The sequence below is a fragment of the Miniopterus natalensis genome, chromosome 17 (genome assembly GCF_054644295.1).
Source record: "Miniopterus natalensis isolate mMinNat1 chromosome 17, mMinNat1.hap1, whole genome shotgun sequence".
NCBI lineage: Eukaryota > Metazoa > Chordata > Mammalia > Chiroptera > Miniopteridae > Miniopterus > Miniopterus natalensis.
Window position 1 is genome coordinate 43,975,693 of NC_142097.1, and position 22,645 is coordinate 43,998,337.

Genomic DNA, 22,645 nt, shown 5'->3' on the forward strand with positions numbered 1-22,645 from the left:
AGCCAGCTGCGAGCTGACTGGCTGCTCTGGGTGCCTGTCCCCCCAGCCCCCCAGCACACACGGCCTGTGGTTGCCAAGAGCTGGTCTCCAGGCAGGCGGACGCCACCCCCTTACCTTCCATGAAGAGCCCGTATATGTAGGCGCCCTCTCGCGGGGGGGCGGTCACGTCCTCCCGGTTCTTCTTGGTCACCTCCACCGACAGACACATCTTGTCCAGCGGCCACTCGTTCTTCCTGGCCATGGACTGCATGATGGCCGTGAGGAAGGACTGGGGGTTGAAGAAGCCGGCCAGCCACACGGTGGTGGGCAGGGCGAAGTCCGTGGTCCAGGCCTCGAGCTCCTGCGAGGGAAGGCGGCCTCTCAGCGGAGCACCGGGGCCCTACGGGAGCTCAGCCCGCGACGCAGCTTCCCGTCGCTCGTTTCACATGAGGGGACACACGTAGGTTTGCTCATATGTTAAATTGAAAAGGAGTTTTTTAAAAGGCGAGCCAAAGAACACACAGTGTTTAAACAGTGCTTAAAGCCTGGATGTAATTTTCCCGATTTAAAATTCATACTTAGCATTGGATTTTTAACATCGAAGGGTTTGTTTTTTTTTTAAGAACATCTCTATTGATTTCAGAGAGAGGAAGGGAGAGGGAGAGATGGAAACATCAATGTGAGAGGGACATCGATTGGTTGCCTCCCACACGCACCCCAGCAGGGACCAGGAGTCGAGCCTGCAACTCAGATACGTGCCCTCGGCTGGAATCGAACCCGGGACCCTTCAGTCCACAGGCCAATGCTCTGACCACTGAGCCACACGGGCCAGGGCCTGAGCTTTCGGAGCCCAGGTGATGAGAGCACTGTGTCTGCGGATGCTGCTACTGCCTGAAGCCTGCTCTTCTCTCCCTTCAGGGGGAAGGGCCCCCGCTGTTGGGTGTCTGGGTGGGGGACCAGGTCCTTCTGGCCCTGCTCTGACAAAGGTTGGGACAGTGGGGCCCCCAGACATCTGGGGGGACAGCTCCCCTTCATGGACACACTGCCCCTCACAGCCATGCTCCTGAGGCCCGGGGACCCCATCCTTACCCGGATGCGGAGCAGCAGGTCGGCGTACCAGGCCCCCAGGCCCAACATGGAGGGGTAGGCCCGGGCCATCCACGTGTCGGGCACGGTGTCGTAGAACAGGGCCGTGGACAGGTCCTCCATGTCGGTCGTGATGGTCAGTTCCCCCTAAGGGACGGACAGACAGGTGCTGGGGCCCCAGGCTATGCCCCTCGGCGTGGAGCAGACCCCGTCAGTCACGGGCCTTGTTTCACGGGCTCTGGGCAAGGCGGGGGAGCACCGCCCACGTGTGTCCTGAGAACGCATTTTCACACGGGGTGTGGGGCACCGAGGCGCTTCTGCAGACGTCCTAAGAGGCCATGCTAGTGCCTCCTGCCGGGAACAGTCCACATGACCTCCACGGCCGGTTCTGGACGCCCACAGCTCCAGACCAGGGAATGGGGGGCAATGCCGAGGGGTGTCCCGTGGCCTGAGGTGCTTGGTGGTTCTGCATTTGAGGTGGTGAGTCGGCCAGCCCGATTCCCACGTCACGTCCCTGGGCCCAGATGGCACATTGGTGGCGAGCCAGGTCCCTGTGTCACGTGTCCGGCCCCAGCTGGCCCATAATCCCTTTACCTTCAGCCCCAAGTTCAGCTCCTTCAGCGAGCGGCGCATCTCGTTGGTGAGGATGTTCATTCGCTCGCACTCCTGAAAGGCGACCACCACGTAGGGCGTCTTCTCGGCCGCCTTGGCCATGATCTCGGCCATGTTGAACGTCTCCGGGATCTTCTCGAGGATCTCGTCCAGTATGGCCTTCACCTGGGGGTCAGTGCCCGCAGCCCGGTCACCACCTGCGCGGCCCCCTCCCCCCAGGGAGCCTGTCCCCCTTCACAGCCCCAAACCTGGGAACAAAGACAGACGGAGCCCCCGGAAAAACCGGACCACAGCTGGCGAGGGGAGGGGAGTCCTGGCCCCATTGTCCAGGCCAGGTGGCCGCGGTCAGGGTAGCATCAGGCCGCCCCAGCCGGATACCCACAGGCAGGCACCAGCTTCCTCCCCGTGGGATCGCCCGGGGGTCGTGGGATGTGATGTGACCCTGTCCTCCCTGCCGACTGTCTGCCGGGACCGCGAGGAGAGGCCCACACGGCGGTCGGGCCCATCGCCCGGCCATCAGTGGGCTTCTGGTTTCAATCACTAGACCAGGGCCGAGGGGCTTCCAGTCGAGAGTTTGCTCCATTCACCGGGAAGCCCACGGCTTAGCTGGTTTTCAACAGAACTCGCCCAGGATGCGTTGCAAAGCGCAAAGGGGCACACAGCGCCCGCCACGGCGGAGGTAGCCCAGGCGGCTGAGGATTTATCCCTCCTGGGAGCTGTTCAGCGGCCGGGGGTGTTCTTGGGGTCTGCCCACTGCCCTCGGCTACGCTCCTCTGGGGGGACTGCCCGTAGGAGCCGAGGCTGCTCTCCCAGGGCCTCCGGGGCGCAGGAGGCGCGGTCAGGGACCGGCAGGTGCTCCCTCGGGCGCAGCCAGTGAACTCAGAAGGCCGTGGGGACCCTGCCAGACCACCTGGGGGCCCCCTGCCCCTCCTGAGGCCCGTGAGCCGCGCCAGCGCCCCTCCGGGACCCGACGGCGAGCTTGCAGCGTCCCCCGGAGTTGCTGATTCCGAGGTCTGGGGTTGCTAACAGGTTCCGAGGGGCTGCTGCGAATCGGCGCGCACCTCTCGTGACCCCGGGTTTCGGGCCCTGCCCTCCCCTGTTGCCGGGGCGGATGGGGAGTCTCCCCCACCTTCTCCTCCCGAGACACCCCGGTGCCGGCGCCCGAGTCCGTCTCTTTGGGCTGCATCTCCAGGACGGTGCGGAACAGCTTCTCGGAGGTAACCGTCAGAAAACCGATCTCCGCGTTGGGGTGCAGGCCGTACAGGTAGGGGCTCTCGGGGGGCAGGTTCTCGTTGATGTAGTCGTGGTAACCCTGAGAAGGGCCGGGGGCGGGGGCCTTAGCCTCTGTCACCGCGCGTCACAGAGCGAGCTCAGGGTTAACCCGGGGCCCGTCGCTGGGAAAGCTCTGCTCACCTTGTAATCCAGGTTGGGGGGGATCTGGAACCCCGGGGCCAGGTGGATCTCCCCCTCCAGCATCTCCGCCCGGATGTACTCCATCAGGTAGGTCCTGCACAGCCGGCGGTCCCAGTCGTCCGTGATGTGGCCGCCGTACATGATTTCCCCAAAGAGGTAGCGGAGGTCATCCCAGGGCACCTGGGGAGGGAAGGCGGCGGTGAGGGGAGGGGAGGGTGCCCCGGCCGCCTTCTGCCTGCGTCGGGGCGAGGCCTGTTCCCCGCCCGCCGGCCCGAGGCTCACCTCCCCCACCCCCACCGCGGTTCTGTCTGCCTCGGGCGGCCCCTAGCCCTCTGCCCGCGGCCTTCTCTCTGCACTTTGTGACTTCGGCGGAGCTCTGCCGGGTCCCCCTCCGGCCCCAGCTGGCCCCTCTGCCGGTTCTAGTTTGTTACCCACGCTCCGGGACGCGGGGCCATCTGTGGCCCTTTCCCTCCACGCCTACTCTCAGCAAAGCAGTTTCATTCAACCTTGGTTTTTTGTTTTTTAAAAAATATATATATATATCTTTATTGATTTTAGAGAGAGGAAGGGAGAGGGAGGGAGGGAGAGAGAAACATCAGTGATGGGCCATTGATTGGCTGCCTCCTGCAGCCCCTGACTGGGGATCGAGCCCACAACCCGGGCCTGTGCCCTGACCGGGAATCGAACCGCGGTCTCCTGGACCCCAGGTCGAACCGCTGAGCCCCGCCCGGCCGGGCTCACCTTGGTTGTTTTTTTTTATTGTTGCTGTTGGATCTGAAATTAGCTGTTAGGGTTTTTTTCTTTTTAATTTTTAAAATGTTTTTATTTTATTCCATGTGTCTTTTTGGCCAGCTCGTCAGGCCTTCATTCGAGTGGGTCTTCTCTGGATCCCACGGAAGGTGCCCGGCTCGGTTTCCTTGTGAATTCCTCCTTTCCCAGCAGCTCTTACCCAGGTCTGCTCCGAGCAGGGACACCAACCCGAACACGGGCTCCCCAGGGCTCAGGGAGCAAAGACCGGGCAGGTGGCACGGCTCAGCAGACACACTCGTCCTGCCCGTCCGGGTCCCGCAGTCCAGCCGCGTCAACCAATTTGCCAGCCCATCGGCTGCCGGGGAGATGCCCGCTCCTCAGCCTCCACTCCCCAAACCCTGCCCAGCCCGTGGGGCCTCCCTGGCAAAGCCAGGGGTCTGTTCTCTAGCACCCACACCCCTAGCACGTAACAGTCCCTCCTGCGCAGCGCCGTCCATCAAGTGTCACGGAGCCACAAATGACAGCCACGTGCCATTTCCAATTTCCTAGCAGCCACTCAAGTAAAAAGTTTATTCCAAAGGTATCAGCGTAAACATCATCACTAAGATATTTCACATTCTTTTGTTTGTACCAACTTGTTGAAACCCAGGGTGTATTTCACCCGTCCGCCTAGACTCGCTGCGTGCCACATGTGGCTGGTGTGGCCAGTGGCCAGCCACCGCGCCGGGCGGAGCGGGCGTGGGACCTCACGGCACCCGCCCAGCCACGGCCGCGTCCACACGCTCGCGCTCCCGAGGGCGGCCGCCCCTGGAAGGGCCGGGCAGGTGTCCGGGCAGTGCCGTGGCCGCCGCAGCTCCTGCCCGAAGCCGCCGTTTACGGAATATTGGCAAGTTCAAGTTCACGGAACTGCTGATTCATCAGCTGTCTCATTTGGTCTCACGGCTTTTCGGTCAGATTGTTACTATTCTCTAAATTGTTGCTGGGTGACCAAGCGTTTTTCCTCTGCTTGGTCATCTTGGGGGTTCATTTCATGTGTTTGCCACCCCACCTCTGATGACTCATTTCATGCTCAGTAAAAGCGACAGGAAGTGTCCTCACTTTCCTCCCGCTGCACCTGGGCTCGGGCTCCAGACACTGACCGAGCGTCAGCCTGTCCTGGGGGCCGGCTCAGGCACCCAGGGGTCCCGGGATTTTGGGGAGAAGCCCCTGTTCGGGTGCAGGACACCTGGCCTCTGCGGAGTGTGGCCACAGCAGAAACGCTCCCGACGCTGACCCCTGCAGGAGGTGGCGGCCGAGGACTGGATGCTGATCATCCCATCACGGCGGCAGGCTCAAGGCCACCCTGACGATTCAGGCTCGTCAGCCACGTGGCTCAGACACAGACCAGGAACAAAGAGGGCGGGCGGGCGGGCGGGGGGACTGAGCTGGGCGCCAGGACCCCCTTACCTTGGGGTTGGCCTCCAGGTAGTTGTACAGCACGTTGATGGAGATGGTGAGGTCCCCGTTGTTGAAGGGGTACGACCTGTTCCAGCCCTGGGCCCCAAACTTGCGCCTCTCGGCCACCACGGCGTGGAAATAGCAGAGCGCAAACAGGATGCACTTGAACTCGATCTCCTTGGAGCACATCTCCAGCGTGTCCTGCGGGGCGCACCCTCCAGGTCAGGGGGCCCCCAGGGCCGCCAGCTGGGACCAGAGGGTGGGGGTGGCGGGTGGGGTGGGGCTGAGGGTGCCGGCACCCGGACAGAGCCATTGACTGCTCTGGGCCGTCCCTCAAGCCTCTGGGCCTGCAAAGCCTGGGCGAGAGCTCTCAGACCGTGATTGTGAGTTTTGTCACTTAGGTGCCGATCACAAGTTGAACCACTGGCTTCCTAATAAAATATCCCCAGCATGGGACACTTCAGGGCTGACAGTGAAATACCAACATGCCTCGGGCTTCCATGCAAACGGCATCCCACACCCTTCAAAACAAAGGGCCCAGCCCTGGCCCTGTGGCTAATGGTGAGAGCCCCCGAGGGTCGCAGGTTTGATTCCCGGTCGAGGTCACGGGCCTGGGTTGCAGGTTGATCCCCAGCCCCAACCCTGAGGGAGGCAACCGATCCATGTGTCTCACGTTGCTCCTCCCTCCCTCCCTCCCTCCTTCCATCCCTCCCTCCCTCCCTCCCTCCCTTAAAATATCAACGGAAAAAATATCCTAGATGAAGATTAATGAACTAAACAAAACAGTGGGTGCAGTCTTGCTGTGGGGGTGGGCCAGGGTGCTCAGTAGCGTGTGTGTGCATGCGTGTGTGCACACGTGTGTGCGTGTGTGCATGTGTGAGCACGCCGTGTGTACGTGAGTGCGTGCGCTGTGCTGGTGTGGATGGAGAAAACCCGAGAAATCGCCCTCAGAGCTCCAGTCTGACCCTCGGCTCTGCAGGCCCAGGGACCCCGTTCGCCCTGGGTGCCCCGGGGCCGCTCAGGCTGGGGGTGGGCTCGGGCGCGCGCTGGAGGGCCGCCGCCCTACCTGGGTGAAGAGGTCCAGGGCCTTGTGCAGGTTGGCGTGCATGCCCGTGGGCGGCTCGTTGGTGATCTTGATGGCGTTCTCCAGGATGCCCTGGGGAATGATGTGGGAGTCGGGGCTGGGGGCGGGCTCGGCGCTGATGAACACGCGGTAGTCCTCGTGGCTGCCGACGCTGTACCGCTCCACCTTCTTGTCCAGGGTGCTCAGCCAGCGGGCCACCAGGTGGATGTTCTGCGGCCAAGACGGGGGCTTAGCGCCCACACACGCTCCTCCCTGCCCCGGGCCCACAGGACGGGCCGCTCGGCTGCGTGCCCGGCCGGGCTCTTCCCAACTGCCCCGCACGCCCCTCCCTGACGCCCACCCTCACGGGCGCCGGGCATGCAGAGCAGTGTCAGCGAAGCAGCCGCAGCCCCCGCGTGATTCCTCTGCTCGGTTAGCCCAGACGCCAGCCTTTACTGAGCGAGTCCCTCCCACCTTCTGCGGGCACGAGGCCGGCACTACACGGTCCCAGCCCTCCTCTGGGCGTTTTTACCAACAGGTGACAGGAGAGGGCCCTGGGTGGAGGTCAGCCCCACGGCGGGGTTGGGGGAGCTGGGTGGCCTGGAGGTGCGAGTGGGGCCGCTGGAGTGAAGCGGGGCCGGGAGGCCGCGGGACCCAGGATGGGGGGCGGGGCCGCGCTGTGGTTCGCCCAAAAGGTGACGCGCAGCCTCCCGGCCGTGGGCTTGGAGCGGGAGGCGACTTTGTCACTAGCGTTCTTGTGTTGGAAATAATACATCTTTAGGGATCTCAGGCGTAAAGCCCCGTGTCTTTCTCACACCCAAGAGCCCACGCTGTCACCCGATGGCCCCAGGCCACCCAGCTGGCCCCGGGCAGGGCGGACTCAGGGTGGGCTCCGCCTGCCTGTCTGTGACCGCGAGCCCATGCCCGCTGTCTCCCAGGCCTCAGGCCGATGCCGTGCCCCCCGGTGCTGGAGCCCCGTGCTGGAGGCGGCGCCCCCACCTGCAGAATGACCCAGTGTCCCTTCTCTGCGGCCACATCCAGGGCGTTCTCGGCCACCACCTCCTGCCCCTGCCCCAGGGACACGTTGTGGAGTTTCCCGTTGTCGATGGTAAACCCCAGTTTTTTCCCTAAAGGAAAGGAAAACGGGAAGAGCTGGGGGACGATCACATGACAAAGGCGCGGCTGGCTGGGTATTCCGCACGCGCCCCCCGCTTGTTTTCACTGTGGTGAAACGCACACCGCTCCCAAGTTACCGCTTTAAACAGCATCTTAACGTGCACGACTCAGGGACAAGCAACGCGGTCACCAGGCCGGGCAGCCTCTCCCCGTCCCAGAACATTCCAGCCCCACCGCGGCCCCCGGCCTGCGCATTTACCGGTTCTGCGTGTTCCACATCAACGGAATCACATAACGTGGGGCCTCAGTCTCTGGCCTCGTGCCCTTGGCATGTTTCCCGGGCTCACCCACGGGGCAGCGTGTCCGGCTCCGCCCCCTTTTCGGGCCGAGCGATATTCCGCCGTGCGGGCCAAGCGCCCCGTGGTTACCGCCCCGCCAGTGGAGGGGCATCTGGGCTGCACCTGCCTGTCGGCTGTTGCGAATGGACATCCCTGCAAAGCGCCTGTCTGACCGCCCGCGTCAGTCCCTCTGGGGTCCGCGCCCAGGGCCGCGTTGCTGGGCGACGCGTGACTACCTGCGGCTCACGGGGGAGCCGCGGCGCCGTCTCCACGGGGGCAGCACCAGCGGGGCACCAGGGCTGTTTCCCCGCCGCCACCACTTTCTGTTGTGAACAGTAACCGGCCCAGTGGGCGCCAGGTGTCACGTCACTGTGGCTTTTTAAAAATTTATAAAAATGTTTTTACTGATTTTCAGAGAGAGGAAGGGAGAGAGATTGAGAGAGAGAGAAACATCGCCCATCGGCTGCCGGGGATCGAGCCCGCAGCCCGGGCACGTGCGCCTGACCGGGAATCGGGCCGTGACCTCCTGGTTCCTAGGCCACGCTCAGCCACCGAGCCACGCCGGCCGGGCCCTGACCGTGGTTCGATCGGCATTTCCCGGCGACAGGCCCGCGGCGGCCGCCGCACTTACCCAGGAACTCCACGTCCTTGAGGGGGTCGACCCCCGGGGAAAGAATAAAGAAGATGGGGGTGGAGGGGCTGCTCTCCTCGTAGGACTTGGCGAACTCCACGCTCCGGCCCTCCACGAACTTGCTTCCCATTTTCTCTTCCACGAAGTTCCTGCGGGAAGCGGGCCCGGTGAGCGCGGCCGGGGCCTGAGGGCCTGCTTTCCCCCCCCCCGCGCAGGGGGGGGTGCGGGGGGTGCGGGCCGTCCCCCCGCCTGGACTGCATCTGCCCCGCGCGCCCTCAGCGGGCTCCTAGAGCGGCCGGCGGGCGGGCGTGGAGGCGCGATGGCGCCGGGAGCCACTGCCTGTTCCCAAAGGCGCACGAGGGCCCCGGAGGGACACGGGCGGAGACGCGCTGCGGCTGGGGCGGGCCGCCCTGCGTGCTCCGGGGAGGGGCTCTGTTTCAGTGAAGCCCTGTCCCCCGCACGCTTCCCATCTGCTGCCCCGACCGGGGCGGCAAAAAGGAGCAGGACGCAGACCGGCCTCTGAGTCTTGGTCGTCTCCCGCGGGGCTGGGTGGGGGCCGGGTGGGGGCGTTGCAGAGGAAGGAAGCTGGGATCACAGCCATTTTCTCCAAGGGCCACGAAACGTGGATCAGAAGGCCACGGGGAAAGAAGGGACTTCCCATAAACACCTTTCTTCACACAAGCCGGCTCCGTCCCAAGCCCGGGCTCTGTCCACCTGGCCCCACGCGCCCGGGGTTGCTGTTACCATTGGCCGTCAGTCAGAGCTTCCTTGCTTTGGGGCCACACGCCCTCTGCGTAATGAGGGCGGTGCTCCTGCTTCCCCCCACCTTGCAGGAACGCCAGAGCCTGGCCGGGTGCGCCTGGCGTCTTGGTCGCCCACGCCCCTGCCGAGGACACCGCTGCTCCCAGGGTCAGCCTCCGTTTCCCTCCGCAGGTCACCGCCCAGTTTCACGTGTGTTAACTCAGGGGTTTTCTCCCCATGACACGCTCAAAGGACTCCGCCTGTGTGGCCACGGAGGCCATTGGTGCCCACACTTCTTTTCTTTAACCTCGGAGGCTCCCGTGGGGGCCCTGGTTCTCCATCACCTAACCCCGGGCACCCTCCTCGCCCAGGTTGGCAGAGGCCAAGGGTCCCGCCGGCCGACCACCTTCTTAGACAGAGAGAGCTCAGGAGAACTCGGAGACGGAACCGGGTGGACCGGGCGGGTCCCGCCTGCCCCGACACAGGCCAACCCTTCCACTCCTCTGGGCCCCGCTCCCCTGTGGACCGGGGGCCTCACAGAGCCTGCCTCTCCGTGGCGGCGGCCATGGCCTTGGGGCGACGGGGCCCGCTCCCCCCCCCCCAACGCCCAGGCCCACGCTCACTTGACGGCATAGGTCATGCGGTCGGGCCTCATGCACCTGACCATGCACAGCTTCTGCAGGGCCGTCTTGTTCTTCCACTCCTTCGGGAAGATCTCCTTCTCGGGCGCCTCCGACTCCACCAGCTTCTTCCAGCGCTTGGCGGACCCTTCGATGTCGTTGTCCAGGTTTTTGAACTCATCCATCTCCGAGAGGGCCTGGGGGCAGACGACCCTCCGGTCTCCCCTGTCCACCGCCTCCCTCCCTCAGCCCTGCCCCCCACAATGCCCCCTCGGAGGAGCCCAGGCGCTGGCACAAGGATGGCTGTAGGGCCCATCCTCACGAAGACCACGGGCCACACCCCAACCAGCGGGGGCCAGGAACCTGGGAGGGGGGCTCTGATCTGGGGAGCGAGTCTGGCGGCTTCTCCTGAAGGTTCTGGACCAGGGGCCCCCGCCTGTGTGCGCCCAGGAGTCTGAGGGACGACCTGGACATTTTGCATTTTCCTGGGAACTGGAGGCGGGAGAGCTGTGGCGCGGGGGGCGCGGGGCCGCGTTGGGACAGGAAAGCGGAGGCCCCGGGGGCTGGCGGGCGGGCGGCCCATCGCCCTGGGGCCTTGGTTCCGCTGCTGATTCGCAGCTGTCGGGCTTGTGAACACCCCCGGGGGGAGCGGGCGGAGAGGACGGCCTCCACCCACCTTGATGCCGCCCCACCCCTGATTCTGCAGGAAGTCCACGGGCGACACCACCCCGGCCTTGAAGGGGAACCGCAGGAGGAAGTCCAGCTCGACCGGGTTCAGCTCCTTCTTCATGGACAAGACCTGCGGGGCACAGGGGCCACTCAGTGCCCGGCCACGGGGGGGGCCACGTCCACGTGCAGGAGGCGCAGGGAGGAGCCCAGCCAGGGTCCAGGAGGGGTAGGAGGCCCCCACGGCCCCGCCTGCAGGGCCAGCACCGTCCGGCCCCCTCGGGTTGGGGCAAAATGTTGTCTCCACTTTTTAAAAAATTTTTTAAAATCCTGGCGAAATCCATAGAACATAAAATTTACCATTTTAACCCGATTGAAGTTCAGAGGCATTCAGCACGTTCACTCTGTCGCAGTAGGACCGTCACCCTGTCTAGGGCCTGACCTTTCGCTCACCCCACGGGGAGCCCCGCGCCCGCTAGCAGCCGCCCCCCACCCCACAGGCTCCGGGCGCGGGGGCTGCCGCCCGGGGCGCGTTACCTGAAACGCAACCTGGGCCAGGAAGATGAGCTTGTCCCGCTCGAAGAGCCCGCGGGCCGTGTACATGTAGACGGAGTAGGTGATCTCGTCCGTCAGGTTCATCACCCGCTGTTTGACCTCGTCCGCGGGCGCCGTCTTCTGGATGGCGTTTTCGAAGACCACGTTGAAGGCCTGGGACGGGCCACAGAGGGAGCGTGGGAGGCTTGCGGGGCTGGGGCCCCTCTCCTCCCGGGCAGGCGGCACCCCAGCTCCCTGCCCGCCCCCCCCCCGCCCCTGCCCCACCCCGTCGCTGCCCCCGAGGCCCGAGGCGCCCGGCGGGTGGCGCACCTTGAGGGAGAACTGGTAGATGGGGCTGATCTTGTTGAGGTCGTTGAGGATGAAGTACAGCAGGGACGCCCGCTCCGCCGCCGGCCGGTAGTTCTCCCTCGCCTCGTTGATTTTAATTTCTGTGATTTTGGCCTCTTGCACCTGAAAAGCCAACGAGAAGGGGCCGGAGTGAGGCCAGCGGGTGGGCAGCCCCGAAGAGCAGGCGGCCCGGCGGCCCCGGCCAGAGCTCTCAGCCCCCCGAGGCCGCCCTGTGGGGCTCTCGACGGGCAGCCCGGGCCCGGGGCCTGCAAGCGCCCACCTTCTCCTCGATCTCGCTGGCCGTGTGCTTGGTGGTCTCCAGGTTCTCCACCAGGGCCGTGTCTCCCAGGAAGTTCCCCGAGGCGGCCGACAGGCGGGCCAGCAGGGAGTCCTCCAGCTCTTTCAGGACGATCTTAAACTCGTTCTGGGACTTGGTGAGGTTCGCCTGCAGGAGGCGCAGGGGCAGGGAAGGGAAGCCCGTGGTGGGCACCTCCCGCCTCCATAGCCGGGGCCCGGGGCTCCGACGAGTGAACAAACGCAAGCAGAGTGGGGGCCCCCAGCAGGGCGGCGCCTGCCCCGGCCCCTGCGGCTGCCTGCCACTGGCCACCGTGTGCAAGGGCTCGGGGACCACGGGAGAAGCACGAGGCCTGCGCCCCTCTGAGCCCTGAGTGTGGCCCACACAGCACCAGGAGGCGACTGGCACGCGGGAGCTGCAGCCAGGCCTGTCCTGGGGGGCTGCGGGGTGGGGGGTTAGGCTGTCAGGGCGCCACGGTGACCCCTGGCCTGTCATTCACGCCGTCCTTTGATTGGGGGTTACATGGGGGGGCCGTGGGGGGAGAAAACACTCCTTACGTCGCACGAAATACAATTCGGTGTGACAAGGGAGGGACCAGAGCTGGGGAGCCTCCGGTGACCGGCCCCTTCCCGGGGAACCGCCCGCCCGGCCGGTGCCCCGCCTCCGGCCCCCACACCTTCAGCTGCTCCAGGTCGGGGCGCTCCTTGGCCACCACCGCGGCCAGGAGCTGGTCCTCGAGGCCGTCCCTGGTGACCAGGAAGTTGATCAGGGTGCACTGGGCCTGCATCTCGGGCTTGTAGTGGGGGTTGAAGTACTTGGTGTGCAGGATGAGGCGGAACTCGGCGTGGTACTCCACCTCCTTGTCGCCGATCTTGATGTACCTGGCGGCCGGTGCGGGAGGGGTGAGCCGGCCTCCCGCGGGTGCGTGAGAGCCACACGGACGGGACGCAGGCCGCCTTCCGTGCCAGCCGGTGGCCGTCCCACCCCGAGGGAGGGACTGGGACCTTCCTTGTTCCACTCCCCGCCCTGGCCTGCGGCCGACCCTTCGGTAAGGCGCAGCTGCTCCGTCTCCGGCTGGCGTTTTCTGATCTTTACAACGGTATTTACTCAACTGGCAGCAGGCGGGTCCACCCCAGGGCCCTCAGCATCGGAACGACGCCGGCATCCCAGCCCGGAGCGCGGGCACACAGCCGGGTCTGCTGGTCCTCCGCGGGGGCCCCGCTTTCTGGTCAAGCTCACGTTTTGGGGCTTAACGTCACCCACTGGACAGCAGCCAGGCCCTGCCGGGCCCTCTCAGGGTCCAGACCTCGGCGTGTTTATTTGCTGCCCCTGACCCGGGCGCCTGCAGGCAGGTAGCCCGGCATTTATGGGCGGCTCACATATACTCGCACATTTTATTTTTAATTTTTTTTCAGAGAGAGTGAAGGGGGGGGAGGGAGGGAGAGAAACATCGATGTGAGAAAAGCACATCAATTGGACTTCACCTGAATTTTTAAAAAGTAAAATAGGTCCAAGATTCGCAAAATGCACAGAAACAGAAAGAAAAACGTGACCTGTAAGAATCCCCACCTGGAGGCTGTTACTAATAAAACGGTGTATTCATTCCCGGCTGGGATGTGGCCCCGTGATTCTCCCCCCGCCCCCAAAGCTGGGGTCCGGCACACCTGGTAGCATTTCAGGGGAGCCCCTGCCGCCCCCAGAAGAGCCGGGGAAGTTCCCTCCCCGCATGGTTCTGGGCACAAGGTCCAAACCTCTCCCTCCGCACCCTGGGGGCTCCCTTAGAGCTCGGAGGTGGACCCAGAAACTCACTTTCCCTTCTTGATCGTGTTCCTGCCCAGGAGCGGGTCCAGCACGGGGTCCACGCTCTCGCCGATGTTCTCAATGAGCAGGGTGTCCCCTTGTGAAATGGCCTGTTCGATGATGTCCAGGTAGCTGTGGGCACAGCGGGGGGTCACTGAGCAACAGAGGGGCCAAGTGATGGCACAGCCACGTGCCCCAGGGGGCACTGGAGGGGAGGCGGCGGGGGGCCGGCAGCTCAAACCCCTGAGCCTGTCCTTCCGAGGGAGCCCGAGGCTTCTGTGTCCATCACCCGGTGGGCCCAGGGAGCCGAGGCAAATGCCTTCAAGCCTGCCCCTCTCGGCCTCCCCTGGGCACCCCGATGGCACTCAGGGCCGCCGGCCTTCGTTACGGCCACTGTCCCTCACGGGGAACGAGCCAATAAACCACACGAGAGGCCAGAAATAGAAAATGACCAGCCTGCAGCCTCACGGCCAGCAAGCAGCCGGGTGAGTCAAGCCAGGCTGGGGCCTGGGCCAGCGCTCCCTCCCTGCAGGAGCCACAGGTAACGGGGGGTTTAGATCCCCGAGTTTACATCTGTACTCTTGGTGCCGTTCCCAGTTTAAAAAAAAAAAAAAAAATCCACCTGTGGACCAGTGTTTGAATTGAAAGCTCTGTCCACTGGTTTAACAAGTGCAACCCCCCGAGGCGGCTGCCTTTTCACCCCCAGCCCCTGAGCGGGCGCAGCCGGGCACCTCTTCTGTCCCAGGCGGATAGCTTTCAGTTCCGTCCCGTATTTGTTTTTGATCCACTTGATCCCTTGCAGCTGGGCATCCACGATGAGGGGCCACCGCTCCGTGTTACACAGGATGGTTGCGTTCTCGGTGGACATGCGGTCGCTGGGGAGCCCCTGGTTGTTCCACGTGGCCACGTCCGCATCGTCGGTCAGCAGGCTCAGGGGATCCAGGCCTTCCGTGATGGGGATGGGGACCTGCCGAGGGGAAACGCTCATCCTCAGAGGGCAGGCGAGGCCTCACCGCTGCACAGAAGACACCGTCCAGGTGACGGGGGCTCTGCAATCAGACGGTGGGCGGGCGGCCACCTGCGAGGGGACGGTCACTCCCGCGGCCCTGACGGAGCCTCGGCCTCAGGACCGCGGGGGAGGTTTGGCCGGGCCTGCCGGCCTGCCCGCCCTGTGGGGGCCTCCCCGGATTTCCCGAGCGACGGGCCTCTCACCTTTAATTTGTTTATGTAAGGGACCCAGAACCTCTCCATCAGCTCGTTCCGGTACTTCTTGGTGAAGTAGCCCACGTAGGACACGAAGGCCGAGATCAGCAGGACGTCTCCGCACAGGGTGATCCCCTGGGACTTGTAGTTCTTCACCGACTGGGCCCAGCGGATGTTTTCCGACGCCAGTCCTCCCACCAGCCTAAGACGGGACAGAGGTCAACGGGGTCAGAGAGGGAACCGGCGTCTGGGTGGACATGAGGCTGCGGCAAGGAGAGCAAGGCGAGTGCCCTCCCCGCGCGCCCTTACTCCGCTCCGCGCTTCAACAGCGAAAGTGCGTCGGGGGGAAATTTGGGGAAATATATGCTTTGGGGGGAGCAACACTGATGCTTTCTGGAGACAGGCACAGAGGAGCCCGAGCTCCCCTTCCCCGGGTACCCATGGCTCACGCCAGGCTCCGGAGCTCACTTCTGAAAACACGGGAAGGAAGCTGCGCAGCCGTGTGGCTCGCCAGGGCGGCCTGGAGCACCGGAGGCGAGCCCGGGCACGGCCGGTCTGACCTGGGACAGCCCTGGGTGCAAACACGCCGGGGTTCCAAGGACTCGGAGCGAAAGCAAGCGAACAGCCCGGACGGTGGGGCTCAGTGGGCCGAGGGCCGTCCGCGCAGCGGAAGGTCCCCAGGACGATTCCCGTCGGGGCGCAGGCCCGGCTGCAGCCTCGGGCCCCAGGAGGGGCGTGCGGGAGGCAGCCGATCGACGTTTCGCTCTCACATCAATGTTTCTCTCTCTCCCTTCTCTCTCTGAAAAAATAAAATAAAAAGTCTTAAAAAAAAAAGAAGAAAACAAGCATATAAAACGTGTCACTGATCACTCATCGCTTGTGGGAATGATCAGATTTGTGGTTAAATAAAATACATCGTCAAAATCAATTTCATCCGCGTCCCTCTACTGTTTCAAGGCGGCAACGCGGGACTCTGAAGGGCGGCGTGGTCGCTTCGTGTCCCGCTGGACGGCCTGGCTCTAGAGCCGTGGGAACGGGACACAGGAGACAGCGGGCGATGACCCTGCAGGGCTCCCCAGCCGTGGTCCGGGCGACCGCGTCTCAGGCGGGTCGGGGGGCGGGATCCTGTACTGCGAGAGGTCACGTTTCCTGAAGTCGAGGGACGCGCGGGGTCCCTGGGGAGACGTCCCCAGCTCTGGGAGGTCGTCCTCATTATCCTCAGGACTTGGCGCCCAGAGAGCAAAAGCCTGGACCTGCTGCCTCCGCCGGGGCTTCTCCTTCCTCCAAAGGCCGGTCTGTGGGCTCATCCCTCTCAGGGGGTCTGAGGACGGAGGGGGGGGGTCGGCGGGGCGGAGCCAGCTACCTGTTGGCCAGCGAGATCACCCTGTTGGTGGCGTCGGCCTCCTGCTGGCACTTGATTTTCTCCGCTGTCGCTTTCTCAAATGCCGACGTCAGGTTGCTCAGGTTGGCGTTGAGTTCCTGGAAGAACACGATGGGGGGTCCTGGGGTGGGCGAGAGCAGCAGCTGCCCCCTGCGGAGGCGGGGCAGGGGCAGGGCTGCCCAGAGGGCAGGGCACACGGCGGCCTCGCGGTGGGACGGGTCCCCACGGCCGCCCACGTGTGTTGTCTCGAGCTGCCGGGTGATTCGCCACCAAGGCAGCAGCCAAGGCCACCCCCTTCCATCGGAGGCACCGCCCATCCGAGCGGGCCGTGGCTTTGGTGCCGGCCGGGCGGCCGGGCACTCACTGCAATCTTGTTCTTGATCCGAGACAGCTTGTCCTGGGCCTCGGCCAGCTCGGCGTTGGCCTCCTCCAGCGCCTGTCGTTTGGGGGCCACGTCGCAGTAGACCTCATAGAAACGCACGATATTGATGCACCAGGAGCACAGGCCCGCGGCCGCCGTGGACTTGGAGCGGATGAACTCAGGGTCGAAGGTCGGATTGCCTTGGTAGGGCCTGGAGAGGGGACAGGGGACAGGGCAGCCGGCCTGGGCTCCGCAGGACGGGGCCGACTCAGTCTCCTCCCCCGGCAGCCCCAGTGAGGCTCCGGCCGCTGACCACAGGGATACAGCGAGGGCTGAATTTTTTTTTTTGGTCTCAATGTTACAGGAAGAAGGGAAAGGGGGACACAGAATTCTGGCCCCTGGAGTATGCGACGCGCGTTCAGGCTAACGTGGCCCCGGGTTTGCCTGTTTCGCACACACGGACGTTGCGGGAGCCGCGGGGAGACGGTGCAGCTGTTGGGCGTGAGGCTGGCAAAGTGTTTTAATAGCACAGGGAAGAGTTTTTTTCACCCTAACAATGTTAAGTAAAAAAATAAAAGCAGAGCAAATAATTGCATGGATACAGGATTATTTCAACTTTGGAAAGAAACTTTAGAAAAAAGACCGAAACTCCTTCAGTGCTGGCAGTGGCTGCTCCCCGGGGGCGGGCCTGTCGGGGTTTCCCAGGCTTTTCTCTTACACTTTAAACTATTCTTTATCTGTCAAATGCTTTTCTGTCACCCAGGCCTCTTCCTCAGCAGATGGGGTCTGGGAGATGTGGGGGTTCTCGCCTGGGGTCACTGGGGTCACGGGAGCGGCTCTTTCTCAGGGTCAAGCAGACCTGGGGTTGGGTTGCCCCCGGGGGGGCAGGCAGGGGCCACGTGAGATATGAACAGTGGGTTTGGCGTGCTCAGGAGTGGAGGGCCACACAAGGGCTGGCACGTTGGGGTTTACGGGTAAAACGTGGCAGTGCCCCCATACACCCCTCCCATGCCGGCCAGGGTGACTGTGTCCCTCCAGGCCCGGTGCACTTGCAGGGCGGCCAGATTTGCCCGGGCCGCCGCCAACCGTCTGCAGGGTCCCGCCTTGCCCAGCAGCCGAGGCCCTGCCCCGCTCGGGCGAGCGGGGGATTCGGGGGCCTCACAGCAGCGCCTGGACGCAGGCCCCCGACAGGACTCAGGGCTGAGGGAGCCCCAGGCCGCGGCCAAGCCCCACTCACTTGAACGCCTTCAGGCAGGTCTCGGGGATGTGTTCCTTGTCGAACTTCTTCAGGGAGTCCAGGAACGTGTCCACTTTGCCCATCATGATTTTCGCCGCCTTCCAGCTCTTGTCCTTGGGGATCTTGCCCCCGGGCGCCGTCAGAATCATGACGGCGGCCGTGACGTTGACCACGGCGTCCGGCGGGGACCCGAAGGACTTCAGCTCTGTCAGGTTGTTCTGCGAACGACAGGTGGGGACCGACCTGACGGGGGACCCGGAGGCCCCGGGGACGGCCCCAGGGAGCCTGCTGGGGCTGAGCCACCACCGGACCACGGCCGGGGCCTCCCCTCTCCCCTCACTCGGGCCGGGGCCCCGCTTCCTTCTTCTCTCACCTTGTTCAGGGTGTCCAGGGCCTCCTGTGCGGCCAGCAGGGCCGGCTCCGCCTTGGCCAGGTCCGTTTCGCAAGCTTTTTGCTTCTCGGTGACATTCTGGAAGGAAGCCGGACAGCAGAGATCAACTTGGGTGCCTGTCTGGGAGGCGCATGCGGGGGGAGCCCGGGCCGGGGCTGCGAGGGAGCGAGGGGGGGTGAAGAGGGGGGCCCGCTGCGGGTTCCCCTCATGCTCACTGAGGCTCCAGTCACCGCCCGGAGCCCACCTTCCTCCTTCCTGCCTCCTTGGCCCCTGCCCCTCAACACTCAGGCCGCAATCGCTGACTTAGGATCCGGGAACGGGAGCTGTTGCTCCCACTGGCCCCAGCTTCCAGGCTGTGGGGAACCCGGGGCCAGGCAGACCACCCCGGCTGTGAGGCCTAGCGTTTCTGGGAACATTTCAGGGGTACAGCTCAGCCTCCCCTTAAGAAGGCGAGAGCGTCCTTCATCAGGCACACATTCACTCATTCATTCACTCATTCATTCACTCAGGCGCACATTCACTCATTCATTCACTCAGGCGCACATTCATTCATTCATTCACTCAGGCGCACATTCGCTCCTGCCTGCACACATTCACTTATTCTTTGGGTCAGGAAGAGCCCCTCTGAACCTGTGGGTGCCAAGCAGACAGACCCGTAGCAGCTTGGTGTCTATCAATAAGAAACAGCATCTATGTGGTAATAGAGAATGAGGGGGAGGCGGGAGGGATTGGGACAGTAGGAGAGGGTCTCTGTGAGTCCTGTCCCAGGCAGGGCAAAGGATCTCCCAGAGAACCCTGTCCTGCACCTGCTCTAGGGACTGCGTGGGGCACGACTGAGGGCCCGGGGCACAGATGGACCCAGCCAGCTGGGCTGGGCAACACCCAGGCCTTCTTCCTGGAGCACCCGGGGGACCATTTCTGGATGTGGGGGTTAGAGAGGGGTGGGCGCCCAGACACCGGGCAGCAGGTCACAGAGCTCAGGGTGCTGGACGCAGGTCCTGGCTTGGAGCCTGACTGTGTCACTTGCTAGTTTTGAGTCCTCAGCACGTGGCCGACCACAATGGGCCTCAGTTTCCTCATCTGCCTAACAGGGCATCCTCCGTCTCAAGAGACAGCGGACAATTTCTGGGACACTCTTAATTTAGACGCTGGAGCAGACACATGAGGATGGCACAGAACCAGGCAGGGAGGGGAGATGGTCAACCAACCAACCGTGACAAGGACTCCAGCTAGGAGCCCACCTGCCGGTGACATCAGAGCCTCGGGGGCTCCTGGTGCAGTGCGTCCGAGGACCGGGGCTCCAGTGCAGCCTCCCCAAACCTTAACGCGCTCAAGGGCCCCAGCCTCTGGTTAGAATGCTGACGATCCAGCCCAGGGGAGGGGGGCGGGCCCAGGAACCTGCATTTCTCACCAGCTCCTGGGGTTGCTGCCTCCGTGGCCTGGGGTCAGCAATGTGAGGAGCGTGGCTTCCAGTGGGGGGGTCCCACTGGATTGGGGGCTCCTCAGCCTTTGCCCAGGCCTCCCCGGGGAGCCCCGCGGCGTAGACGCGTGCAGCCGCCCCCGGGGGCCGGGCCGTCCGCCCACCTTGTTGATGACTTCCACCTTGGCCTCCTCTTCGTCGGCGATGGCCTTCTCTTTGCTGACCTTCTCTGTCTCCACTCCCACCACCTGGATCAGCTTGTCCGCGTTTTCATTCTTCTGCTTCAGCTCAGCCTCCTGAATCGCCAGCTTGGCCTTCAAATCGTCCACCTGGGGGAGGAAACACCTTGAGGGGGGCCCCCCGGGCCCCCCACGTGGACCGGCCGGCGGCCACGGGGCCGAGCAGAGGGCCCTGAAGCACATTTCGATGCCTCTTTCAAACTTCTCTAAGGTAAGCACGTATTGAACGCCAACTGTACACACAGGGTCACAAGTACAAGACACAGTCCCGTGGCTCGGGGAGTTGACAGTCGGGGTGGCCTGATTAAAACAGGTCAGCAGAATCCGGGTGCCAGGGAGCTCTGGGGAGGCTGGAGCAGCAGCGAGAGGAAGCCTGGAGCCGGGGACACAGCCCTCCCGGGAGCGGGGATGCGTGAGGCCCGGGCCTGGCCCGGCGGGAGGGCTGCTGGGAACTAGTAAGTGACAGGGTGGGGTGTTCTCCCCACTTTGTGCCCATTTCTACCACAGGGAGGCTGCTCAGCTGCTGTAACCATCCTCGCCTGGGAGCTCTGTCCCAGGACCCGGCCTGGAAGATATATTTGGGAAAACGCAGCGACCGGCTGGGCTGCCCTGCTGACCCCGGGCCCCTGACCCCGCCCCAGTCCTGGCTGCCCCCCCACCTGAGAAGCCGTGCTCTGCAGCTTCATCAGGCCGTTCTCCAGCCTCTCGATCTTGGCCACCAGCTCCGCCCTCTTCTTGGCCAGCAGGTTCTGGTAGAGCTTGATCTGCTCCAGGAAGGTTTTGGGCGTGGTGTAGTTGTAGCGCCTCTCGATGGCCAGGTACACCTTGGACATCTCGTTGACGGTCGTGTGCACGTAGGCCATGAACAGGCTGATGGAGGTCTTGACTTCCGGCTGCAAAGGCAAGACGGGCCCTCGGGCCCCGTTCGCTGCAGGGCGCGACCCCATTCCTGCGGGGGGGGGGGGTCCCTGGCCCTGGGAGGAGCCCAGGGGAGGAGGGCACTGGCCACAGTGGATCAGCAAGGTGGGGCTTCCCTCACTCGCCGGGGGACCCTGGATGAGACGCAGCCCCTTTCTCAGCCTCGGCGGTTCCACCGTCAAACGAGGCTGGAGACAGCGGACCTGTGGGGCTTTGACACCGCACCCCCAAGGGCTGGGCTCCGTGCCAGGCACAGCGGAGCTCATTGCTGTTCTCTCTCCGCGTGTGTCACACACTCACACCTGCACCCCCGGCAGCGAAGCGCCCGCCAATGTGCGCGAGGAACCCGGGCCGTTTGGCAGCATCCACTGTGCATCTCCTAGCTGGGCCCGGGTTCCACCAACGCCGTCACCAGCCTCTTCCGCCCTCGGTTCACACCAGGGCCACGTCTCCCACCACGGGGCCCGCCCCCCTGCCCGAGGACAGGTACTGGGAGCCCCGCCCCGGCACGGACCAGGCGATAGTAATTTTCATTCTGGTTAGTTTGGAAATGTGCTCATCCAACACGCTCCCGTGGCATCTGCTCTGTGGCCCTGCTGGTGCCAGCGGTGGGCCACCCAGATCTTAGAAGGCCCATCCTGGGCTGGAAGCCCACATCGATGCCCGAGTGGCACATTGTGAAGCTGGCCCTAGGGACTCACCTGGATGCCCTCGGTCTCCTCCAGGAAGCGGGCGCTGACGGACACCAGAGCGTCTTCCGGCCACTCGTGGAACCAGTTGATGGCCGTGCAGTTGACCACAGCAGGGAACTTTCTCGCCCGGATACGCAGGACGGAGCCCACGGGGGAGAAACACAGGATCACCTGCGTGGGGAGCGGAGGAGCTGCTCGTGGGGCCCAGTCGCGCCCCGTGGCAGGACGCTCATTCTGAGGGGAAAGCCCTCGGCGAGGCCTCAGCTCCAAGTGTCCGGGAGCCCATTCCCACCTCCGGGTTTAAAGTGTGGCCACTGCCCTACGGCAGACATGAGCTCAGCTGACATCACGACCCTCCCCAGCATGTCAGGTGCAGGGGTCGGCCCCAAGCCCTTCTCAAGTGACACTCGCAGAGGGAGACGGAAAAGCCGGGATGAAGGACTGGCGGGGAATGGGCGTCCACGCTGGGAGGGCCACACTCCCTTTAGCGGGTCTGGTCCCCGGGGACATGGGGCCTCCTCCAGGCCCCCAAGGACCGCAGCTGATCCCCAGAGGAGCTGGGACTCCCTGGGGTCCGAGATGCAAGAGACTGCGCTGGGGTCCCTTTGGCAGGACTGGGAACTTCCTTCTCTTGGAAGCCTCAGCGTAGCTCCGCCTGCTTCCCCCAAGAGGGGGTGTTGGAGGTCAAGGTGACCCTACCCATTTAAACGTGCTCGCTGTGTGTGTGTAAAACTCTTCCGTGGGCCACAAGATACCTCCAAGGGCCCCGTGCACCAGGCAGCCCCACCTGTCTGTCCTCTCCTAACAGATTCCCACATCCTGGGCCCCCACTTGCACCCAGACTAAAGAGCCGAGCCCCCCAAGGCCACGGGGTGCCAGGCCGGGCCCCCGGGCCCCCGGGCCCCGCGGAGACGGAGACGGAGACGGAGACGGTACCTTCAGCTGCTTGCGGACCTTCTCGATGAAGAATTTCCAGCACAGCTCCCGGGTGTCGACCATGCCGAGCGACTTCACCTGCGGCCGCATGGACGCGATGATGTTTTCCACCTCGTCGTCCATGAACAGCCCGGGGATCTCCCCCGAGGCCAGCAGGTCGTTGATCAGCACCAGAAACTGCTCCTCGGCCACCTGGGAGTCCGTCATCAGGAACACGGACGGCACATTCTTTACGGCCGACTTGATGTACTGCGAGCTCAGGTCGGTCTGCGCCCGGGGGGACGCTCTCAGGGTCCTGGCCGCGAGGACGCGCACGGAGGCGTCCCCACAGCCCCCCAGGATGGCACCCCCCAATCAACGTTGTAAGAAACACTGGGGTCTCTGGAGGGAGGGGCGAAACCCTGGGCGGAGACTGCCCACAGCACAGCAGCGCTGTGC

The 22,645-nt window shown here is 64.1% G+C and overlaps 1 protein-coding gene across 1 annotated transcript in view; it reads right to left on the reverse strand.

Moving 5' to 3' along the window:
- DNAH17 (dynein axonemal heavy chain 17) overlaps window positions 1-22,645 on the reverse strand; it is a 74,532-nt gene that overhangs the window by 2,023 nt on the left and 49,864 nt on the right. Inside the window, exons 54-79 of the mRNA XM_087825769.1 lie at window positions 22,208-22,474; window positions 21,281-21,442; window positions 20,321-20,554; window positions 19,587-19,751; window positions 17,985-18,080; window positions 17,612-17,829; window positions 16,378-16,585; window positions 15,996-16,111; window positions 14,642-14,834; window positions 14,161-14,396; window positions 13,439-13,561; window positions 12,306-12,510; window positions 11,615-11,779; window positions 11,317-11,457; window positions 10,990-11,160; window positions 10,463-10,585; window positions 9,790-9,983; window positions 8,426-8,574; window positions 7,340-7,467; window positions 6,344-6,571; window positions 5,287-5,478; window positions 3,091-3,270; window positions 2,807-2,989; window positions 1,660-1,842; window positions 1,069-1,212; window positions 115-340 (exon numbers count right to left, since the gene is read on the reverse strand). Of these exons, the coding sequence (XP_087681895.1) occupies window positions 115-340; window positions 1,069-1,212; window positions 1,660-1,842; window positions 2,807-2,989; window positions 3,091-3,270; window positions 5,287-5,478; window positions 6,344-6,571; window positions 7,340-7,467; window positions 8,426-8,574; window positions 9,790-9,983; window positions 10,463-10,585; window positions 10,990-11,160; window positions 11,317-11,457; window positions 11,615-11,779; window positions 12,306-12,510; window positions 13,439-13,561; window positions 14,161-14,396; window positions 14,642-14,834; window positions 15,996-16,111; window positions 16,378-16,585; window positions 17,612-17,829; window positions 17,985-18,080; window positions 19,587-19,751; window positions 20,321-20,554; window positions 21,281-21,442; window positions 22,208-22,474 (4,630 nt within the window). The remainder of the gene's footprint in view (window positions 1-114; window positions 341-1,068; window positions 1,213-1,659; window positions 1,843-2,806; window positions 2,990-3,090; window positions 3,271-5,286; window positions 5,479-6,343; window positions 6,572-7,339; window positions 7,468-8,425; window positions 8,575-9,789; window positions 9,984-10,462; window positions 10,586-10,989; window positions 11,161-11,316; window positions 11,458-11,614; window positions 11,780-12,305; window positions 12,511-13,438; window positions 13,562-14,160; window positions 14,397-14,641; window positions 14,835-15,995; window positions 16,112-16,377; window positions 16,586-17,611; window positions 17,830-17,984; window positions 18,081-19,586; window positions 19,752-20,320; window positions 20,555-21,280; window positions 21,443-22,207; window positions 22,475-22,645) is intronic.